The sequence below is a fragment of the Hippoglossus stenolepis genome, chromosome 6 (assembly GCF_022539355.2).
Source record: "Hippoglossus stenolepis isolate QCI-W04-F060 chromosome 6, HSTE1.2, whole genome shotgun sequence".
Lineage (NCBI taxonomy): Eukaryota > Metazoa > Chordata > Actinopteri > Pleuronectiformes > Pleuronectidae > Hippoglossus > Hippoglossus stenolepis.
In genome coordinates this window covers 3,197,629-3,221,195 of record NC_061488.1, presented here as the reverse complement: position 1 = coordinate 3,221,195, position 23,567 = coordinate 3,197,629, and the positions used below count along the sequence as shown (strand labels likewise).

At 44.5% G+C, this 23,567-nt stretch overlaps 2 protein-coding genes across 2 annotated transcripts; one reads left to right on the top strand and one right to left on the bottom strand.

Annotated features, from left to right (window-relative positions):
• The first annotated feature begins 680 nt into the window (after window positions 1-680).
• Window positions 681-6,423, top strand: cbln4 (cerebellin 4 precursor). The gene is made up of 3 exons (XM_035158291.2): window positions 681-1,295; window positions 2,420-2,536; window positions 3,226-6,423. The coding sequence occupies exons 1-3, from the start codon at window positions 1,020-1,022 to the stop codon at window positions 3,421-3,423; spliced, it is 591 nt and encodes a 196-aa protein (XP_035014182.1). The 5' UTR covers window positions 681-1,019; the 3' UTR covers window positions 3,424-6,423.
• Window positions 6,424-20,867: 14,444 nt separating this feature from the next.
• LOC118111282 (N-acetyltransferase family 8 member 3) lies at window positions 20,868-22,488 on the bottom strand. Its single transcript, XM_035159722.2, has 2 exons — window positions 22,388-22,488; window positions 20,868-21,818 (listed from the first exon to the last, which is right to left on the bottom strand). Exons 1-2 carry the CDS (start codon window positions 22,404-22,406, stop codon window positions 21,067-21,069), a joined length of 771 nt encoding a protein of 256 aa, XP_035015613.1. The 5' UTR covers window positions 22,407-22,488; the 3' UTR covers window positions 20,868-21,066.
• Between the last annotated feature and the right edge of the window lie 1,079 nt (window positions 22,489-23,567).

The window sequence follows — 23,567 nt, the reverse complement described above, 5'->3', positions numbered from 1 at the left end:
CCTCCCCTCATCCCTTTATCCTGCATCCCCTGTCCCTCATCCATTCATCCTCATTCCCTCCTCCTTCTCATCCATTCCTCATCCCTTCATCCTCTCTTCTCTCCCTCATTCCTTCTTATTGGTTCATCTTGCATGTCTTGGGGGACGCCTGAGACAGAGCCCCCACTCTGAGTCTCCCTCCGGTCACCATCAGTGCTTCCTCCCAGACGCATCTTCACTTCCTCCCCATCACTCAACGTCCGTTTATATCTCCTCAAACATCCAAATGCATCAATTTCCATCCAAACCTTTAAATCACATATATTGAGTCTGTAAGTTTAAAGAGTGAAGACTCAGACGTGATGTCACCAAACAGAAGCAGAGTCTCCATCACTGACTCCTGCAGGGACACCACCACCACCACCGCTCTGTGGAACCTGATGAGTCACTGCACTACAGTGGAACCAGTGGAACCAGTGGACAGGAAGCTGGTGAAGTCATAAGAAACAGAGTCACTTCATACGTGTGGATTACAGAATCAGAAATGTTCATATAATCGTCACCAAATCATAAATTGGCTACATACATGGTTGGAGGGTATTTTAAAGGGGGGAAATTAAGAGGGGACAATTATAACTTTCACCACGTGCGTGCGTAAAGTGGATGGCTGGGCGCGCACACGTGCCGCACATCACTGCGGGCTGCAGCTGCTGTCAGACGCGGAGTGGGAGTGAAGGCTATGGACGACTCATCCAGAGATCCGCCTCTCAGACTGGATCCAAATCATTTCACATGGTCCGCGTTCGTTGTTCTAATTGAAGCCTGGAAATGAGACGCGTGGATCGGTGCTTTCTCCTTTATCCCCGTTGACTTCAAGATAAGGTTTTTTACACGTGAGACGGATTCTCTTTGTTTAACGTCCCACTCGGATACGATGGCACATCAGTGGATCCATTAGGAGGGTTTAACGCACAGCGGCAGCGCGCAGTGGAGGGACCGGGGGAAGTTGCGTGGCGCACACGGGTCTCTCTCTCTTCTCGATGTCCCCGCTGAGAGCCATGGTGAGCCCGCTGGTGCTGCTGCTCGGCTGGGCGGTGATGTCCGGAGCTCAGAACGACACGGAGCCCATCGTCCTGGAGGGCAAGTGCCTGGTGGTGTGCGACTCCAACCCGGCCACGGACTGGAAGGCTTCGTCCTCCCCGCTCGGCATCTCGGTGCGCGCCTCCAACTCCAAGGTGGCGTTCTCCGCAGTCCGGAGCAACAACCACGAGCCTTCGGAGATGAGCAACAAAACCAGAATAATCTACTTCGACCAGGTGATTATTTATTCAACAATACAGATGTTTTATTTAAAAAAAAAGAAAAGTGGTTAAATCCCTCTTATGGGGACACTTTGCATCTTTCCCCTTGAAGCTGCACTTTGTCTTTACTGCTGAGTTTTGTGTTTTTTTATCATGAACCCTCCAGTTTTTTGTGAAGGTGTTGGTGCAGTTTGTGGTTGCAGAGTTTGGGTTGGAGCATGCAGACGCAGCACAAGTGCACATATCACCTGCAGGTTTGAAAGTGGCTGGATTATGTGTGAGGGGGGGGTGCACACGCACATGCACATGCACACCATCACCTGCATAATCCACCCAAACAAACAGCACATCACACAACAGAGGATCTGATTAGTCACCCAGCGGTGGGCAGTGTGAGGTGTTGGTAACAATATCTCTGATCCTCTCACTTGAATTACATAACATGATCTCTGACTGTCACAGCATCTGATTGGTGAGGCTGCTGCTGTGCTGCTGCTGCTGAGACTTGTGGGGGGTCTCGAACAGGTGGGATTGAAAGTGTGTGAGTCCCTGCAGGTACCGAGAGGAGCCGCTGCCTCCATCAGTCATCACCTGGGGAAGTGGATTTTCTGCACACTGTACGTCTACTGATGAGTGTGGAGTATTAAAAACCATTAGTGGAACTCGTGGGGCGGCATTAAGTGCTATGGCTGTATATTCCGACGGACATATTCAGGCTGCATAATCTCTACCGCAGAGCAAAGCGTAAGCAGATGTGTTCGTCTGCATTGGTTATTCTGCAAACAGCCGCATGAAGAGAGAGCTTCTCTTCAGGTTCTGTCCTCGTCAGTTTACCTCTAAGTGGATTTTTGTTTTAGAAAATCTACCAACGAGATTCATTTCTCATCTATTTTCCACCTTTGAGCATCATTTTGTTTTCTGGTGAAATGGGAAATTCAAATGCTGGGTTGAGTTGGTTTGAGAAGAGCTGAGTTACATATTTTTATTGAGGTGTCGCACTCACTTTGTGTCTGAACAGAGGAGGAAGCTGGTGCATGACTGATTTCTATTTAATCCCAAAGCTTCCTTTCAAATGGAGCCTTTGCTGAAGTTCATTAACACTTTCTCACCGTGTGTTTTATCTTCCTCTCCTCTCGTAGATTCTGGTGAATATAGGAAACTACTTCACATTCGAGTCTGTGTTTTTGTCGCCGAGAAAAGGAATCTACAGCTTTAACTTCCACGTCATCAAAGTGTACCAGAGTCAAACCATACAGGTAGAACTCCTCTTTATTCTCACTGAATCGATTCAGATGCAAAACTCTGTCAGTGGTGCACTGGGACACTAGGGACTGTGGGGACATGATGGAAATGGGGGTTTGGGGGGTTGGAGGCATCTATGTGAAATACCCTCATATGATATAAGAGTATTAATACAAGTAAACTCACCATTAATAACTACAACAGAGGCAGCACTGACCTTAACATAATGATATTTATAATGATAATAACTATAATCTATGTAGCACCTTAAATAGCACAATTACAAACAGACATTAATGAAGAATTGAAAGCAATAAATGGGAAGAAATAAATATATTAATGCAACAACATCAGATACAATAATAATAAGCAATCAAAGTAGTTTAAATCACCAAATAATCTATGAACCTTAATTGGAATTTGTAAAAACATATTATAATTGTTTCTCAAACAACTAAAAAGACAATATTCTCAAACCTCACTAATCATTTTCATACAGTTCCTTTTTTGAGAGGTTGAGTTTTTTGTCCACTTTTTCTCTTTTCTCTAAAATAAACAGCAAAGTTAAACTTTTCTTAGTTCTCATTAGTAGTTCCACTCTGAGTTTATAACTATTTTACTGTCACAGGAAGTCAAATTAATCTTTTTATTCCGTTTCCTTTATTTTTTGCTCATGGTTTGTTTCTTGATTTGTTTCTCTCAGGTGAACCTGATGCTGAATGGGAAACCGGTCATCTCGGCCTTTGCAGGCGACAAGGATGTGACTCGTGAGGCCGCCACCAATGGAGTTCTGCTTTATCTAGAAAAGGAGGACAAGGTCTATCTGAAGCTGGAGAAGGGGAATCTAGTTGGCGGATGGCAGTACTCAACCTTTTCTGGCTTCCTCGTGTTCCCCCTGTAAAGAAGAGACGACTCTAAGCTCACTGACTTTCTTCATAACGTGTTGTCACCGTATTAATCGAAACATCGCCGCTGCATCGGTCGGATCTTTCCGAGTGGTTGAAAAATGACGGATGGAAATGGATAACATCAGAGGGAGGAAATGAGACTTTGGGAAATCGTTCACACTCTCTGAAGTGCTGAGTCCCCGTCCACATGAAGGAGACTCGAAATGTTCCCGATCCCCACTTTATGCTCCTGTCACTCAAGGAGCCTCGGAGAGGAACTCTAAAACATCCCAGAAGTACTTTTTCAAACTCGTCGGAATACGTTTAGCATACTGATTTACTTTTGGGTTTAAACTGTATATACCTGCGTTACTTGTGCGACTTGTCATCACCAAAGTTTTCAAAGTGCTGTTGGGAGGGCGGCGAGGGCTCGAAGCAGAGGGCGGAGATGAAATTTGATTTTAAAAAGTGTGATTAGTGATGGATGGATTACGGAATGGGCCTCCGAGGCAGAGAACGACTACAGAGATACACAACAACCGCAAAGAGACGACAAACAACTACGAAATGCAGAGGAACAACAAAGGGACGCTGCTACAAATGAGATGGAAAGTAACTGCAAGAAGACAAAACGCTACCACGGAACGATGCAAAATGCTCACAGCGAGACACTGAATGGCTACAAAGAGACACCGAATGGCTACAAAGAGACACCGAATGGCTACAAAGAGACACTGAATGGCTACAAAGAGACACCGAATGGCTACAAAGAGACACCGAATGGCTACAAAGAGACACTGAATGGCTACAAAAGCTGGATCCCGATTCAGGGGCCGCCTCCTTCGGGGGACGCTGTCTACCAGGCCCACAGAGGTGTCTGTCTCGTGGGCTGCGTCCACTTCAAATGTACAAATGCAAAATGAGACGGTTTGGTCAACAGAGGATTTCCATGATAGGCGTCGTCATCTCGTCCGGCCCTCAATGCTGTCGCCTAGCAACGGAGCTGAAGTTGTTTTTTTCAATATGATTCTCAAGCAGTGGACGTCTCATCGCTTGCCGGCGCCATTTCCTCAGCGCAATGAATCCTGGGATAGGCTGGACTGGGAAGGAGTCACATGATGTTGGAGCCTTCGTTTCTCTGGGTTGGAAGGACGCATTCGAATTACGTCAATATGCTACAGAGATGCCGAACGACCACAAAGTGTTTTTTTTTGGGGGGGGGACGCCAAATAGAGACAAAGAAGAGACACCAAGCTGTCGTGAAACCATTAAGAGATAACAACGACCTTGTAGCCATTTTGAGTCTCTTTGAGTCTCTTGCTCCTGTGTTGAGGTCGGGGGGGCTCGTACATGTATGTGCCTACTAAGGGACCCATTGCGACACAGGTCAGACTTTATATATCTGCTGATACTTTTATTTTGCTTTTTGATGGATTATCGTGGTGAGGCCACCGCCTGTCCACCGTGTCTCTCTGAAGTTACATTTTTCATTCCACCAGTTTGTTTTGTTTTTTGGCCAAATACAATATTAAGGGAAATGTAATTCCTGCCGACTGATCACGTGACGATGAACCCACAGCTATGCAGTTCAACTCAGCTCGATGCTTCTAGCGTCTTTCAGCTCATTGTTTGGATATTTCCCTCACATGCCGGTGGAGACCAAAAACAGAGCTAAAAGAAGAGTTACATTCAACTGTTGACCAGAAACAAATAACTGCTAGACGTGTAAATAAGCAACTGTTCTCCAAAATCTACTCAAAAGGTTCCTAAGTATATTCCCGTGTTGTGTTTGCAGCATGTTTCTGCTGCCGAGGCCTGAAAAGTCAGAGGTGTGAGGTCAGAGGAAGATTATTTTACTTTGGTCATATGTTAAATAAAGTAGATAAAGATAAAGTAAATCATGTTTTACGTCACTGTTGCCTTTTTCTATATATTTAACAGACACCACAACCCTTCCCTGACTTTGTGCCTCAACATAACCATTAAAACATGTTAACGACGCTGTGTAAAGAGTGGATATCAACAATTCCTCTGGGTGGCATTACATTTCTCTTGAAACGTATATCTGCTGTTGAACGTGTGTGGTCTATAGATGCAATTTTCAACCCTGTGTCTTTGTAATAAATCTTTCACAAAGTCAACTGGTGGTTTATGGATCTTAATAAAGTTTAACGAGAACCCTAATTGGTCAACAGGCTGATAATAAACAGGTTCCCGTCACAGTGGGTGAGCACAAGTAGCTTTCAGCGGGGCACCCGGGAATAACTGATGAATTCATAAATTCCCTGAGTGTGGCTCGGTGTGCGACGGCGTTCCCCCTTCGGTTCTGCGGCAGAGTCGATGTCGGCCTCGCTGCTGCTGCTGCTGCTGCTTTGTTAAAAATCCACCTAGAAGCTTGTGGAGGATTTTTCTTTTTACAGCTTATTTTTAAACCGCTTTTTTCCTTTTCAGCCTGAAATTATCTGCACGGTCATCAGCTTCCTCTCTTGACTTTCACTTCGTCAGATTCCTGTTGTTGGCCGTGTCTGTCAGTGATTGATGAGTTGCCCTTGACCTCGCTGTCACTTTTTCTTTTGAAAACATTTGAGGGGAAGTGAGTGTTCAGCTTTGTGAATAAAGAGGTGAAGGCAGCAGTGAAATCTTTGGGCAGCTCAAAAAACCTCGTGACGATTTACAGCCACAGTTTGTGTCACACATGGAAACAGGATTGAAAATGAAACCCAATAATAATAATGTCATGGTTTTTATTCAATGACTATTATCACTTTATTTACTTTGCTGAAGTTTGCTGTTTTTGCTTCTACCTTATAATTGACAGTGCCACTGAAATTACTTCATTTTGTATATACATTTATATCTATGGGTTAAAATGTTATAACTGGAACATTCAACGTTACAATTATGTTCAAAGAATTCTGGCTTTTAATGATGAATAAAGATCGTGCATTTTAAATAGCGTTCCTTTATTGACAATGAAAGAACGCTGAGAATCATTTCATCAGCTACCATTTATCATGAGGCCTTAAAAATGAAACTAATTATTTCAAATGTGCAGAACGGTGTAAATATAAAGTGTAAAGTGATGTAAATAAAAAATATAAAAATGTAAATATATAAAACACAGTGAATGTTCAGAGTTGTGTGTTATTAAAACTAGAATGATCATCAAAAACCAAAAATCTGCTATTTTGAGCCTTTGATGACACAAAAACCTGAAAACTGAAATGATCTGTCTGCTGTTATCTATGAAATTGTTTCACCCCAGTTCAGATATAATGGTTACGTACCAAAAAATCAAGAACACTGCTCTCAATCTGTATTTTGGCACGAGTAACTGTGGACCAGTTATGTGAACGTGTGCAGGATGTCTACAACTCCACGAATAACAAACACATCAAACATTTAGAATTAAAGACACGCTGACTGTCTAAATGGCCTTTTCCTCTCACGTGTTGTGTTTCTCTGGAATTAAAGCAGCTGTTCATGTGCTGCGTCTTGTTTTGTGACATCACGTTTTGTTTTGGAAAAGCAATATTCCTCCTGTGTTAATGAATCTGACCCCAAACAGCATTTGGCAGCGAGATGATCTGCCTCTGCAGCTTTGATTTGGTTCCAGATGTGTTCAGGTCGTCAGAGAAGGACGATGCTGGCATGCAGGAAGTCATTTGAAGCAAAGTGCGTATCTCTCTCTGCTTGACATGAATTTCATTTGGCGGCGAACAGAAGTTTTTCTGGACAACTTTACACTCTGTGGTTGTTATGGTCCTGTAGCTGTGGGACGAACCTCTGCTGCAGAAAAGAGGATTCTGAGTTCCCCTCTGTCCTCGCAGCTCCACGGCGGCAGGTGTAGAATTTCAAAGTTAACACTGACCTTTCTCCCGGCATTTCAGGGGACAACAGCGAGCTGTGATTGAATATACTGTCTCCAAACAGCGCCGATTGTTCCCGGCACTCGGGTTTGAGATATGCAGAGCACTGTTCTCTTTGATTGCTTCCAGTGGGAGACATAACCCCTGAACTGAATCATAACTCAGCAATCTCACACACACGCCTTTTTCTAAACAAGCTACCGTCCCAGGTGATAAAAGATCGTTCACAATACCCACTTTAACAAACGCACACGTTATTTTGCATGAGCTGCGTCACAGTGTGGATTTGTGCTGTTCTCTTGTCGGAGCTTGTTAAAGAGGAGGCAGCAAGCTGTGTCAGTGCAACTCTGCTTTCACAGCTTTGCACAGCACCACAGAAATAATGTCAGCATGAAAGAACGGCCACGTCAGCAGCAAGACAACTTTTATTTTAATTTGAAAGGGCATCGACGTAAGTGAGGAAGTAGATGTTAGATTCTTCTTTACATCAGCTATTGGCTTTTTAATTTAAAAACTGCAGCGGGTCAGAGGCGTCTGCTCATTAAAAATAACTCCTCATATCCAAATTCAACACTTAACAAGACAGAGCACGTTGTTGTTTGGCTTTCCAGCAGCTGAGAGGTTCTTTAGACGTGTGAATCGTTCTCATGTTAACACCGTGGCAGCTGCTTACATCTTCACAGCAACTGAATCCCCAAAAAAACAACAAAAGTGTTTCTAAAAAAACGTGTTAATTCCTCATAATCTCCTCCTTTGCACGACTGGAGGCGGCAGGCGGGTTTCGAATCAGCAAACAAGTTTGCAGATAAAACTGCGACGTGCTGCAGGTAGATGAAGATGAAGACGAGGGTTCCGTGACTCACGAGCAGGATCTCAACGTTTTCTGTGATAAGGGACAAAAGCAGCAACGACTATAGTGAAGCATCTAATGTTCAGGTTATGGGAGAAACATCTGAATCGTGATGAGCAATGACTTGGTTTCAAACTCAATAAGCTGCAGCCAGACTTCCAGCTTTCTAGATATGAAGCCTTTGATTTCCTCCTTAGTAAAGAAGCTGTTGTTAACTCAACCTGCAGGACACCTGGCTCAAGGGAAGACGATTCAGTCGCACAACATGCAACACAACCCAATAATCACAAGTTTAACCTCACTGCCTGTCGACCTTCGCTGCTGCACCAACAGCCCCTGGAGGTGTTTGTCTTCAATAACAATGCAGCTGCAGAGACAATGACGCAGTGAAAGGACACTTGAGGTTTTTAAGATTCATAATTTTTCTTCCTCAATTGTGCCAGAGTAAGATTTAAAGATGCTATAATCAAGATTTTTCAGGGGGTCACATGTTTTTCTGACATGAATATAGGAGAATGTTCTTCTTTCATATATGAACAATGCAGCAGGAGGTTCTCTGATAAGATGCGTCCACAAATTTCTGGGGCGTTCAAGCGAGAGTAGTGTTTGGCATCTTCTCATAACTGAGTATTTTACAGAAGAGCTTCCATTTGCTCAAACTGCAAACATAATCATATCCTCTGCTGTTAAACATCGTATTTGGCTTCTTTTCCGTCCCTCCTACATTAAAACACGATATTTTCTCTCAAACCTGAGTTTGTTTTCCTCACAACTCGGATCCGCTCGACTAAACTTGGTCTTTAATGCTGCTACATTATACATCAGCCACATCAAGGCGTCCGTCATTCAATAATAACATGTTCTGCTTCAAGTGAATCCAGAAAAAAATATATAAATATCCATGAAAGCACCAAAAATCGTGATTTCACTTTAAACAAAGTTCCCAAAACAGTTTCACGGGCATCGAACAGGAACGCTGTGCAACGTGCACTTTCATGCACACTGGATGCAAATGAGCTTGGAGCAGAACTGCTGATTTGTCGGGCTTAAGGATTTGAAAAACCATGTTTGCATGCAGTGCAGTTCTGCAGAGCCTCTGTGTGCCTGCAACACGCCTCACTCGGATTTCTGAACTGTGAATGAAAAGCTCATTTGGCTGGAGGCTCGGGGGCTGGGGGTGGGGGGGTCAGAGGGGCTGCTCTGTGTAACTCGCAGTGAATCTATATGATGAGATTTCAGTTGGTTCACCACTCGCATTGCTACGTCTGTAATTCAGGCAGTTGTCGGTCTCCACAGGGAGTCGGAGCTGGGGAGAGGAAGATAGGTTTTTTTGGGGGCGGAGGAGGAGAAAAGCAAGAATGGACGAGTTAAACCACAACATGTGCAGCGGACGCCAGTGGAGTTTATAGAGAAGGATTTATTTACATGTGTTTATACGTGTTTAAACGTTATCATCCCTGACACAAGACGAGCTGCGTTCGTCTCAGAAGATTACAATGGCGAGAAAATCAAAACAATTTGCTCCAAAAAGGAAATGTGCTTTTAATTACTCTGAATTCGAGGCTGTGCACTGGAGGGTAAGTACCTGGAATAGAGTGGGAACAGATCTGTCACAGGAGGCTTTCCCCACAGAGGAAATCAATACTCCACGTTATGTTATTACATTTCACATCTGAGAAATACGCCATCGCCCATGATCCAAGTAGATTACTTTTGAAATTGTATTCCTGAATCCGTTTTTTTGCAGGCATGATCCTGCAGATGTTGCAAATGTTCTCATGGTAACAAACACATGTGGAGGATTTGTGGAGAACCCCCCCCTCGTCTTCCTCCCGACTCTTCCTCAACGTCTTGATGACATTAACCACGAGTGACGTGCCCACCTCTCAGGATATTGTACTTTCCCTCTGAATGCACCCGTGAGTGAGACGCGATGCATTATGTAAGAAAAGGAGCTGCACGTTGACGGTAATCTGGGCGGCGTGATGAAGGAGAATGGCCGTTGTCTCGTCATCGTCATCCGTCTGAAGCAAGTTAAAAAAAGATCGGGGGCTACTTACTGGCATGGCGGCTTAGGAATGACTCAAATCAAAAGTGCATTAGTGGCTTCGATGGACAAAAGGCATGTAGGTCGTAAAGAGGGGGGGGGATATATAAAACATGTTCCGGTCTGAAAAGGCAGAACAACACACCGACAGTGATGGATACACGAGCAAGTAGAGAATCAACCAATCAACCGGTGACCTTTAAGACTTTCCTGTCTGATGTGGGTTCTTAAACAGTTTATAACAACTTGACACGAACTCATGCTGCTCTTCTGTTTAGTGCAGAACGTCGTTGATGAAAACTTTAGTTGATTAGCACGAGAGGGACGAGCATGAAGTGAAACCTCCCCCTTTTTCTTTACCTCCGCAAAAATGGGATGAGTTTCCGTCTGAGAGTTTGCAGGATTACGTAAAAACCACTGGATCGATCACCGCGACAGGAACACAGACTGAAGAATGAAAGACAAGTTCTGGATAAGATCCACGCCTCTGTCTTTAAAATTGTGAGATGGGGCGTTTTTGCAACATTTTCATTGATTTCTCAGAGTTGGATCATGATGAAGAAAGCAAGGCTTATTTAGGGGACTGATATTTTATGAAAATATCAATTAAAAACCTGGATTTAGTGAATTTAAATGTGGTTTAATAAGAGGAATGTTGGGCCGTGGTGGAGGTAAATGCTGCTGGTGCAGAAGAAATGAAATCTCTGTTTTCTCACCATGTAAAAATGTTCCAACATGGTGCCACAGACCTAATCGCAGTGACGACCCTGGAGAGACAATGTTCAACTTCATCTGTTTGCAGTGATGAAATTATTTCATACATATCACACGATTCAGCTTTGTGCTCTGGTGTTTAGCAAGAACGAGCGGATAGAGATGTCGATTGTTTGACTTCAGTGGGGTTAAGAATCACGGGAGTTTATCTCCAGATGATTAGCGGGTGGAGGGTTAGCACAGTCCGCTCATCTCCATCCTCGAGTGATGACGAGTAACACTCAACTCTCTCTCTCTCACAAACATACTACAAATATTTGCATTTTGAAGTCCCCCTCCACTCAGAAATGTGTTTTTTCATGTCGGTACAGTTGAATGTGTCACACAGTCGGACGCAAATGTAAATGCAACACGAGGAAAGTTGCATAAAACAGTTTCCTTGAGTCTTTAGATTCAAGGAAACTGTTTCAAACCACAGAGGCTAAAACACAAGGTCGTAAAATAAAGCTTGGTCATAAACGCTAGAACTCTAAAATGGAAACGACGCTGGGGATTAAATACACGATCAAATCCACAGAAACTTAAAAGACCCACTGCTGAATGAATAAATGTGAGTATAATGATGAAGGCGGTTGTAAAATGGTCTCCGGTGAAGTAAGAAGAAACTTTCTAAAAACCTTTCTGCTCGAGGCCATTACTCTCAAAGGTGAGTAAAGAAACGCTTCACCACAGGCGACCACTCACAGCACAGATCTTCACATTTCTCCTCATCCTCAATTAGCTCCTTTCATCTGCTTCCCGAGGTTTTTTTTTACCGTTTCCTGTGTTTTTCACCAATCGTCACATTCACTTTAATTACACTGCAACTCCTGCTGGACTCAAACTTTCCCCAAACCTCCGTTCAGGTTCCACAAAGTCCCGTTAAACTGCGGAATCTTCCCACGCAGTGTTTTGACAGAAGATGAATGTGAACGTGAATAATTATCGTTTGTTTTACTTAGTTGTTTCTCAGTCACAACAATGAAATCCCTGAACTGGGACGGTTCATTCATCACGGCGGCGGCTCTCCCTCGGGGAAACTGACGAGGATCTCGCCCACAGGTGACCGTTAAAAGAAGTTTAGAACCGTTTGTAATTGGGTCGATAAGTTTTTTCTCTCACCTGGTTAACGGGTTGGCCGCGTTTTAAATTGTGCGAATACACAAATGCTCTGTTTTTAATTAGGAAATAAATCTGAAGGGCCAAAGCATTTTCCTACTGAAGGTGCAGGAAACAGCAGAGAAAAGGATCTTAGCTCTATCATCTTGGGAATCGGGGTTCAGACTCCGTGATGAAGGGTCCTTCAGCGAGAACCCCCCCCCCGCTGAGACTAATAACACATTCATCACATTATTATTATTATTATTATAATCAGCAACATGAGTAGGGTTTGACTTGTGCGGTGCAGAAGATGATGTGAGTTCCACTCGGGTGGTTTCACCGTGGAGGCGAGTGGCTCAGCTCTCGGTGACGGAGCTGCAGCATTAAGCGACAGCGGAGATAACAAGAAAAGCTTTCAGGGCTTTTACCGTATGTGCGGAGCTGTGATAACCTCACGTTGAAATTCGTACATTCGCCGCAGCTCATATTCGGTAATGGAATCCTTGGTGAGATGGATTAAACCATTTAGGTAAGTGCAGGTCTGGTTTGGTTGTTTATTACTGAGAAATAAAAGAGGAAAAGGATGTGTGTTGGTTCCACTCTGTGCTACAATGATTCCTCGTGTTTTTCCACTGTCACGGCGTCAATGAGACGATGTGTAGTGACAAGTTAAGTCACTACATCTGGATTTTTATTTGGATTTCTACCAAATTGCACAAACTCATACATGTCAGTCCCCTAAACAGCTTTTATTTCATCAATATCCATGAATCATTCTCTGGGAAATCAAAGAAAATGTGGAAAAACATCTTATATCACAATGTTAAGGTGAAAATAATTCCTGGATCTGCACACAATTTGAATGTGTTCTTCCTTGACCCATAACTCATCCTTCCACCACGTTTAAGTAATAATCTGTTCACTGTTCACTAACAAACATACAAACACATCCTCCTTAGTGGACGTAATAAAATAAACACAAACTCTACACCTGCTAAACACTGTCACTGCTCTGACATTAGCATTTAGCTGAGAGCGGCACAGTGTTGAGCACTAAAGTTCACCTGCAAACTTTTAAATCTAGTTAACAGTTGATCCTCTGGGATCACGCTCTGCCAGGTGTATCTGTATCGTGTTGTTCTCATTGAATCAACCGAAGATTTAGTTTGAATTTAAAAAAGTAATATCGAGGATATTTTCATCTTAGCAAAACAGCCTGATCAAACTAATCCCTCATTAAAAAACTAAAGAACAGCACGATGTGAAGTAAATGATGTTTCTGGAGGTGGTTTAGCAGCTTCTGCCTGTTTATGAACTGCACAGAACATCCGTCTGACTCGCAGATTGGAGGAAATTCAAGATGCAAGCGTGGTCCGGACCTTGCAGTTTGTGTGTCCGACCCAGAGGAAATGATGTGAGAGTGATGATGCCCCCGGATGGGGGGGGATTTCTGGTCTCATCAGCTCTTTCCATAGTCATGAATCAGGTGATGGGAGGAGAGTTACAGCTCAGGGACCCTGCTGTGTCGGGGCACCACAGAAAAAAAAAAGATAAAGAAAGCTGCAAGAGAGGGAAACTTTCTGGCAACTTGGCAGGAAACACAAAACAATGTCCAGCAACAATTAAGTCTCCAGAGACGGGAGCGGCGAGCGGGATGTGCTTATTCAGAAGACGACCGCGGCTCGGACTCTGCTGCCAAACCCGGAGACACAGAATTAGTAAATATCCACCTGTCTGGACGCCTCTGCAGCTGCTGTCCGAGCTGCTGGGAAACACTATTCTGAGTCTGGGTAATAATCATGTGCTTCCACGTTGAGGTGTGGCTGTGTGGAGGGACGGGTGGAGAGGAAGAAGACTAGCTGCTGTGGTTTGAGGTCGCCCTCTCTACCATCCAGGATTCCCTCACTTGCAGACTCCAGCGTTTCATTTCTATGAACTCATCATATTTTTGAAACCAAGCAAAAGCACCTGCTTGCTCCGAGTGCAGCAGGAAACATGCAGGCGAGTGTTTCCACGAGGGCGCCGCTGACCCGTGGAGGAATGGGACCGTATACGCTCGTGCCATCAGGAATAATAATCAAGCCCTTTGTGCGGTTGTGTCATTTAATTGTCTCTTATTTGCTCATAGGCCTCCGAGTGGGGGTGGTAATCTCTGTCGGTTTGGATAGAGAACAATCTGTGTCTTCATAAGCACATCCCAGTCTCCCAAGATCCATCACTGTCTATTGTTATTATTACTTTTGGCTTTAAAAAAAAAAAAAACTCATTTAGAAAATCAGATAATTAAAAATCCGACTAAATCCAGTCCCGCGGGGGGAGAGAGAGAGAGAGAGAGGGAGAGAGAGACCATCTGGATGGATGAGGCCGCCGCCAGCCAGAGAAACGCAAGCATAATCCATCTATCTATGTCTATCTCTCTCTCTATCATCCATCCATCCCCATATATCTCTCCATCTATCCATCTATCTATCTATCTATCTATCTTTCTATCTTCTATCCTATCTATCTATCCATCTATCTATCTATCTTTCTATCTATCCATCTTATCTATCTATCTTTCTATCTATCTATCTATCTATCTATCTATCTATCTATCTATCCATCTATATATCTCTCTATCTATCTATCTATCTATCCATTCATCCACATAAATAAGAGGAATCACAGTTAATAAACTAAACCAACACAATGCAAGTGCTGCTAGTAAATAAATACAACCATAATAAACAATGCTCTACTTGTTATGAGGGGGTATTACAGCAAAACAAATACATTTTTAAGCTCATTACGCCGATAGAAGCTGTAAATACATTACTTTTAAATTTACTGTTGCAAATAAGTTGCATATAAATCTAGTTGTCACCAAACCTTCAGCCCCTTAATGCCACTGTCCACTTAATACAAGAGACTCCAAACTCATAAATCCTCCATCAAGCTCCTGGTAATATCCAATATTATATAATAATAATAATCGACATCTGCATTAACTGTGTCTTGTCTTTTCTTATTCGACGGAGTAATGATTGATCTACTTTTGCAGGTTCTCTATGATAAACTGTGCAAAAGGTATTTATCCAGTTATAGGTTTTACACCGTGGAGCCTGTTTTCTCTGAGCAGGTTTCATCCTGAGAGAAATCCACCGGCCGACTGCTTGAGAGGGAAAGAGACCGACTGAAATGATCCTCAGAGGAAGCGTCCACATCGGATTGTTTATATAAATATCGCACCGGCTTGTCAGCTCGTCCAAACACCGAACACCCGCGAGAACAAGCATCATGAACAAAGTAAGTTTCTGTTTGGTTCCGTTAAAACCTCCTATTAAGCTGCTAAAGGCAGTTTGATGCAGGATCTCAACCTCAGCTCGTGTCACAGCTTTTTTATCCTTTTTACAAATAGGCACCAGATGTGAGAATTAAATTGTCTAAAATCAGAACAGGAGGTGAGGTCGCAGCCTTTAAGACAAACCGCGAAGGTGACGCAGAGACGTGTGTTGTCGCAGCAGCAAGAAACCAAACAGCAGCTCGGCTAAGCAACATGTAATCTGTCTTCATGCGACCTCTGGCATGTGTTGGCGTTGTGTAACAGATGGCGTCAGACGCTCTCTCTAACCAGGTGACGGCCGCGCCTCCTCCAGGAGAAAATCAAAGTCCGTTATCAGGTCTGTTTCTCCTGCTGGGAGCACAAATCCCACCGGCCCCGGCCTTTATCCTCTCCTCACTCCGACGCCGCGCCCGAGATCCTTGCTGCTGCAACTTAATCCGCGACTCGTTGAAACGTACGTGATAAAGCACTGTCTTCCAACTTCCCTCGTCGAATAGAGTCAGACGTCTTTAGTTAATATAGAGATCAATCAAAGCTGGATTATTAACGGCGTCTGCCGGCCATTTGTAACGGATATTAGTTTCACCCCCTTTCCCTCAATATGTCTGGAGAGTCAGAGATATGATGGAATTGTGCCGTATATCATTAGAGTTTAATGATTTCTAGAATATAGCGGAGCAGGACTTATGCTTATCTGATGAAGTTAATTATAGAGAGTGTGTTAAAAGTATTAGGGGCGGAGGAAAGAAGGAGTAGATTCAGATGTTCTGTTCGTTTTAGAGTTACAGTAAAAATATCAAATAGTAGAGTTTTAAATAAAATCTTGTGTGATGAATTTACAGTAACAGGAAAAAGTTTTACATTCCCTTGATGCATTTACAGTATTTCTAACTCAACAACATGCTTTGACTGAGATCTGTGTTCCTTGTTTCGTTATATTGCAGAATTGTTATAACCGTAGTGTACGATAGGAGGAGCTTTTCTTTAATTATTCTATATTTGAATCCAGTTATTGTGGGAAACTCATCATGAAAAAAAAAAATGACTGTCCCATATTTCTTCTAATTGCTAAGTTGATGTTGTTGTGTCCAATTATTTCTTTTGACCAAATCCCCACAGTCCTGCTCCTGCACCGGAGCTGGAGCTCAGCACACGAGCCGCACATCGTTTCCACATCCTCAACGTAGACGTGGCGCAAAACTTATTCCATAACAACTCACTGGCTAAAACTAATCCCACGTGTCCCTGTGATTCGAGGACCAATCTTGAATGATAATGAAGCAGTGATTATTCTCTCCTGCATGTTCCAGTGTTGTAGCTGCACGTTAAAGGCTCCAGTCATCACACCTCCCCTGTTTCTCATACCTCACCTGTCTGCGCTCTAACGTCGTCCTCTAATAGAAACACAGATTCATCATCCCTGAGCCATGCGAGCGAATAAGTGACCAATTATTCAGAGGGAGGGAAGTGCAGATTCTGCACAATGTCGGGGATCCTCACATTTGAGGCGATTGATAAGCCGCGTGTCGGTGTAAGTGCTCGGTGCGACTCTGCTGCTCGTGATTTAATACCTCCAGTAATTGGCCAGGTGTTGTCTTCTGCGGTGAAGTTCAGCGGCACGGCCCCCCAAAAAAAAAAACAAGCAACTTCCCCCGTGGCGCTGCAACGAAGATGAACAGTGAGGACGTGAGGAAGTGGTGAATAGTGTATGATGATGTACGATCCAAACAAATCTGCCCCTGGCGACTGGTGTCCTGATGGCAATTAATCTCCACTATTTGGCCCAGTCAATAAGAGCGGTAACCATAGAGAAAGAGACACAGCCCGTAATGGTGATTAGTTGCTACGCTATTACTCTGAAGGTGTCACCAAAGTTGGCCTTAAGTTGCATGAACTCTTTTCCCACGACGGGCAGGACGGCTTCGATCTCGATGTGAAGCAGATTAATGAGATAACACGAGAGAACAGGTAATCCCTGCTACACACACACACACACAGACACACACACACACACACACAGACACACACACACACACACACTGTCTCGTTCTAACAAAGCAGTGGAGAAAGAAATGTTTTCCAATTGGATTTCTTGAGCTCATCCTCTGATGAGAGTCGGCCTATTTCATTGATTGCACACGTTATCTCAGAATGGAAAAACCTCAAGTCCAATAAAGACAGATGGATGAAACCCCCGACAGGATTTGTTATGTATAACCCAACAACAAAAAAGAAAGAAAACTTGGAGTAAAAGCTTGAATTTCTCTCGTTCCGCACGTTAATAAACGCTGTGATCTCTCAGCTGTCGCATGCACGAAACAAATGTCTGACCTTCATTCCCACGACTGGAGAGTGTTCACGTGTCGTTGTTGAATCAAAGGAGATTCAATGTGTTTCCTGCAAAGTGATGATATAAAATAAATTCCAGACATGAACTCGAAGGGCACTTAGTAGAGAGCATTTCTCCGCCAAGGCCGAGCGGCCCCCTCACGAAACCACATCACACGACAACGAGCCGGTGTGAGAACACAACAGGAGATTGACGACGTTCTCAACGCGCAACAGATGCAAAACTGAACAAATAAAAGTGTACTAATATCTCAGGATGAAAAAGGGGGCGTGTTAGATGTAGAAGACGCAGACGAAAATGTCAACTTTCGAAAAGACGACAGGATCCTGGAGCATTTTGGTGATAAGGGCCAAGGTCGATCTGTGTCACATGCTGCCTCCACAACGTTCCTCATTCTTCTTGTGTGAATTCCGAACTCAGGAGAAAGTCCGGACTCAATCGTGAAGGTGTTTCCTTCGAGTTCATGACTGAAAATTACTTTAAATTCACTAGATCCAGACTTTGTTTTGAATCTGCACCTAATTACACACACTCATGAATATTCGTCTCCTAAACAAGTCGGATTTCTTTCATCAAGATCCATGAATTATTCTGAGAAATCAACAAAAAATTTGGCAAAATGTCCTTAATCACAATATAAAAGAAAGTGAATAACCCAAGTTTAATCCAGTTTTGTGGTAATCTGTCGTAATCCTGCTGACTAACTAACAAACAAACATGTTAACCTCCGTGGTAAATATAAAATACACGCTTACTTTCCGGTGTGAAAGTATTTATTAGGACACAAGCACCTGAAATTCACACGATACGTTAAGTGGAGATTTAAAGGGTTTCAGGAGATCACACGTCTCTGTCTGTAGCGTCCCGGTGCCGCCTGGCAGGAAGGACGATGGAAACCTGCAGAGTCTGGGGCCAGTTTCACTTGGACATGTTAGACGGGTCTGCGGTCCGTCTGCAGGCGGAGGCTGCGTGCACGCCACGTGGGAGGGGACGACGGGGGAAAAGACTCCCCCGTGTTGTCAACTTCAGAGTCCTCACGTCATCGGACAAGTCAAGATGGCAGCTGTCAAGTCTGTTTTGAATTCCTCTCCGAGACAAACATGTTCCTGCTGCACTGAACTGAGCGGAACAGTTTGAAGCAGTGACTCAAACGAACCTTGTTCTGTATGAAGCGAGCATTCAAGTCATTCCTGCAGAACAGGAGCTTGTGCAGCGGTCGATCCTGACACTTGGCATGAATGAATCTGGTGCGATTTGGACACACACAATATGTTGAATTTTAATTAACTTTGAGTAAACAGGCGACCGGTGCTTTGCAGCCGCGGCGGCTGAGACTCATCAGTCGATTGCAGCACGTTCACCACAGCTGCAGCAACAACGGCTTCTCCAGTTCGGGTGTAATTTACAAACCAGCCTGAGCAAACAATCTGATAATCATAGTGTCACACTGAATTAAAAAATATTGATGATCATAAAACATCATAAAGTGGATGCTTTTATTGATTAAGTTTGATTTGCAGCACAGAAACCATAAATTTACTGCAGCTTTTTTAGCTACTGGCTAGTTGGTAAGTACAATGATTATTTCAAGCAATTTTTTAAATAATAATTTTATATTAGACGAGGCCCTTTCACCTCGACGCCCCATGTTTAACACAAAGTCACGCCCTGGCTCTCAGCGGCTCATTCACCGCAGGTCACTTTAACAGTTTCAGAAAGGAAACTGCCGCCAGCGTCAGCACTCGCCAAACAAACGGCCCCGATTAGAACAGGGGAACCGCACTTGTAACGTACAAGCAGCCAAATTAAATCTACTCGGATTCGCTGTTGTGAGGAAATAAAAGCGTCTAAGTGGGCGAACGCCTCTCGTCGAATTACTGCGGCCGCAGCAATTCAGACTTTTTTTTGTGAGAGTGTTTGCGAAGCTTTTCCTCCATTTAACGTCCCCTCAAATCGGCAAACTGGCTCGATTTTTGTGCAGCGAGTGTACGAGAGGAATCACAATCAAGCCGTCGGCGCCTCCAGGCCGCTTGTTCTGCTGATTGTGAGAGGACGACAACAGGTTGGGCAGAATTAAGGCTCATCTCCCTCCGGCTAGTTCGGCACCTGCCTGTTGGCCACCGGCCTAATTTACCTCTGACAGCCTCGGCAGGAGTGATTGATGCCTTGGAGGCCTCTGATGGTGTCTGTGTGTGTGTCTGTGTGTGTCTATCCATACACAGCTCTCTCTTGAAACCCATTCCTGTCACTGCACACATCGGCTGCTTGATGTTTTCCCTCATAGGCTTATACTGTCCGTGGGCACACACACTCCTCAGAGATAAGCCTCCACTGTGCGGCGCTGATAATATTCTGGAAACCTTAATCACCTCCGGGGGAATTTCTGAGGCAATAAAGGTAAAAAAAAAAAAAAGACAAATCTGTAAATCTACATTGTTTAGCTGATGCTGCACAAAGTGTTGTGGGTTTTGTTAAGGAAGTTTACTCCTGACAGGAAGCTCCTCGTTTACATTATTTCATGAATGCTCGCCAACACACGGCGACCAGGGATTCCTCACGCCCGGCACTTAAGCTGTTTCTCTATTGTTCGGTGTCGATAATCTCATATATTCGCCTTGTGTGTGATGACCTGAGTGCAGCTGAACTCTATCCTCTTTTTATGCGACACACACACACACACAGACACACACAGAGCTCTTTCAGCTCCAAAGAATTCTAAACCCCCCCAATGTCCTCATACTATGGCATTTTTCATCGGTATTTTAAGCGAAGAGTTGTGAGGTCTTAGAAGTCAGCTGGCATTAATTCCTCCGAGGCAGAGGGATTCAACTTCTCTGTGGAAAGGAGCTTAAAGGAAAAGTTCTCCTGCTTCCAAACGACCGGATTTCTCCTCCCTCGCATTTATTCTTATTCTCCCTCGACGGACACGAGAACAACGGCTAATTGAATTCTGTTTGTGCTCAATAGCTTCAAATGATGAATTCAATACAAATTCTAATTGATATATTCATGGCAAATAGAAATAATAACACTCGGTGCAAACGGGGAAGTTGAGTAATCCCATTGTTCTCTGTGGTGGTGGGCAGCAGAGCGTCGGGGGTGCAGGTGTATGCATAATTCATCAAGGCAAGAGGAAATACAAGGAAACTGGCATTATTAATGCCGCTTTGTGGAAAAAAACATGAAATTTAATGTTTCAAACTAGCATGAGAGCAAGCCAGAGGGACAGGGGGGGGGGAGCAAAAGTGACCGGGTATCACTCAGCAGAGAGAAGTCAACGAGACAGGAAGCATAAATTAACTGACATATTCTTATTGTGCTGTACATGTGAGGTTGTATCAGGTGCTGAGGTACAAAGTCTAAATCTAGATGAACTTCTCCATTCGCATCACATTGATTCTGGCCAGTTTGGAGAACCAGCGGTTGGCGTGCGTGTTGGCGTGCGAGGCCGTTTGAACGAAGCCGATTTTTTGGCACAGGGCGATGGCGGCCGTCTGCGGCGAGCTGACGTCCAGGACGAGGCGGGCGTGGCCTCGCTCTTTGCAGAAGTCCAGGGCCTTCTGCATCAGCTGCGAGCCCAGGGTGCTACGGCGATGTGGGAAAACCACGACCATGTGGGACATCTCGCCGTGGCTCCCGTCTCCGGCGTCCTGGTCGGGCTCCGAACCTCCGCCCGCCACTCCTCCGTTCCTGTCGTCAAACCTTGCGCTTTCCTCCTCCGCCCTCTTCCCCGTCACTGCCGCCATCCCCACCACCTTCGTCTGGCCGCCTACGTCCGCCTCCGCCACCCAGAAACCACTATCTGGGTTGTCCAGGTAGTGGGCCTGAATGTCGGCCATGTCCGTGCTCAGCCGCCTCGTCATGTAGCCTTCGCAGATGTCGTGGCAGCAGAAATAGATGAGGCCGGCCCAGGCGCCGCCGAAGAGCAACGCCTGGAAGTAGGAGCTGCCGCCGAGCACGTAGCCGGCCATGGAGATGCTCAGAGCGATGCCCACGTGGTCGGGGTGGCTCAGGGCCTTGAAGAAGGCCGGGTACACATGTTCGAGGATCCCGTCACGGAAGAGCGACGTGACCACATGTTGATCTGAAGGTCTGTACTCCCTGATGGAGAACTGAGCTGTATGATAGAGGGAGAGAAAGAGCGAGGGGGAGAAGGGAGCTCAGTGAGACTAATCTTCCTGTTGTTGCACGGAGAAATTCCTGCAGGATTTCACAATAGGCTCAATGGGCTCATGTAAGTCGTAGAAGAAAAAAAAAAAAAAAGAGTGAATCAATACACCTCTTACCCTTTTCATTTTTTAATTCTCGCCATTCCACATGAATATATAAAAAACGCCTGGCATTTAAAAACATGACAACCCCGAGGTGAAGAGTGCAATTAAAATGATTATGCCGTTGTTTTTTTTTCCTTAAGATTTCAAGAGTCGGAGTCTTTGTGAGACGCAGAATAATCAGGTCTCAAAAGTGCTAACGAGAAAAAGAGGAATCAAAGGAAGGCGAAAGTTCCCGAGGCAACAAAGGAAAAAGATCTCTAGCTTTAACGTAATGTGTCACCGAGGCGAGTTAGTGCTGCCACTCATTTACACCCCAGCTGTCTTATTAGTGCTCTTGTTTGTAATCAAGTCTACTCGGAAAGAAACAGGTAACAAAAAAAGAAAGATGAAGATAATCAGAACAGGAACTTACCGTGACTTTTCTGGGCCATGACGACTCTGTTCCGCTCGCTCTCGCTCTGAAAGGGCTTTACGCTGCTGCTCCCCCTGAACTTAAGCAACAGATTGTGATAATCAGCCATTCACAAAAGGGATTGAAATAAGTCTGGGCATGCTCACCTATGGGAACACACACCCCCACCCACCCACACACACACACACACACACACACACACACACACACACTCACACTGCGACAACTTGCAGACCTTGAATGACATTAAAGTTTAGCTGCTCCTGAGATAAGGTTGACGGAGCCAGTTTTTTTACGTTCGGTTGAAATTAAAGACGTTGTTGCCGTGATTATGAAACTCTGAGTATTTTTTTCAAAAACTTAATTAGCTTACTCAACAGAGTAAAGAAGTATATCATTGGATTTCTCAGGGAGGATGAGCACAGATCCTGAGCACATTAAGTCAGAGAACCGAGCAGAATGGGAATTCAGCGGCCGTTCGAGCACTTCGGGGATATTTCCAGGAGTAAAATGTTATTAACCTCTTTTCTGGGTGCTTCAGCTTTCTGGTGGAGTCCTTTCAGAAATGTGCCGCGGATCTCTTCGCCGCTTTGTCCCCCCCCCCGATATATGAGGTGAAAGTGAAATAAAAGTGTCATGTGGTGTCTAGTGCAATAACCCGCCGGCAACTCTGACGTGATTCAATCTCCCGGGCAGGTGAAGGGGCCTTTACACCTGTTTAAATCAATAGCGCTGCCTCATGAATCTCTGAGCGCTGGAAGGTCACGACACGAGAACCTTCTCGGTTTCACGAGCATCAAGCGAATTCTGAATTCTGCAGACAGCGAGTGAAACCTCGTCAGAGCACTGGGGTCACGTCCGATGACGACTGTGTGCTGCCCCGTCTCCGGTTATGGTTCTCTGCTGTTGTTGGAGTGGCAAACGTTACGACTTATATTCAGAAGCAACGTTTTCTCTTGTCTTTGTCTGAATAAAACGTAATAACTGCACAACAATGGAGAGGAAGGTGAACGAAGAGCACAACCCTCCGACCAGAGCTCATCCACGGTCCAGTCTGGGGTTATTGGGCAACAGAAGCCTGTTGGTTAGGATTATGGTTTTAGTTCGTAGTCATTTCCTAAATTCGTCTCACAAAGTTCGTACAAACGTGACAATGCTTCCATCTCCAGAAAAGTGTATA

Coding starts and splice junctions, on each gene's coding strand:
- cbln4 (XM_035158291.2), top strand. CDS start 1,020: ATGTCCCCGCTGAGAGCCATGGTGAGCCCGCTGGTGCTGCTGCTCGGC. Junction 1,296..2,419: donor GAATAATCTACTTCGACCAG/GTGATTATTTAT, acceptor CTCCTCTCGTAG/ATTCTGGTGAATATAGGAAA. Junction 2,537..3,225: donor ACCAGAGTCAAACCATACAG/GTAGAACTCCTC, acceptor TGTTTCTCTCAG/GTGAACCTGATGCTGAATGG.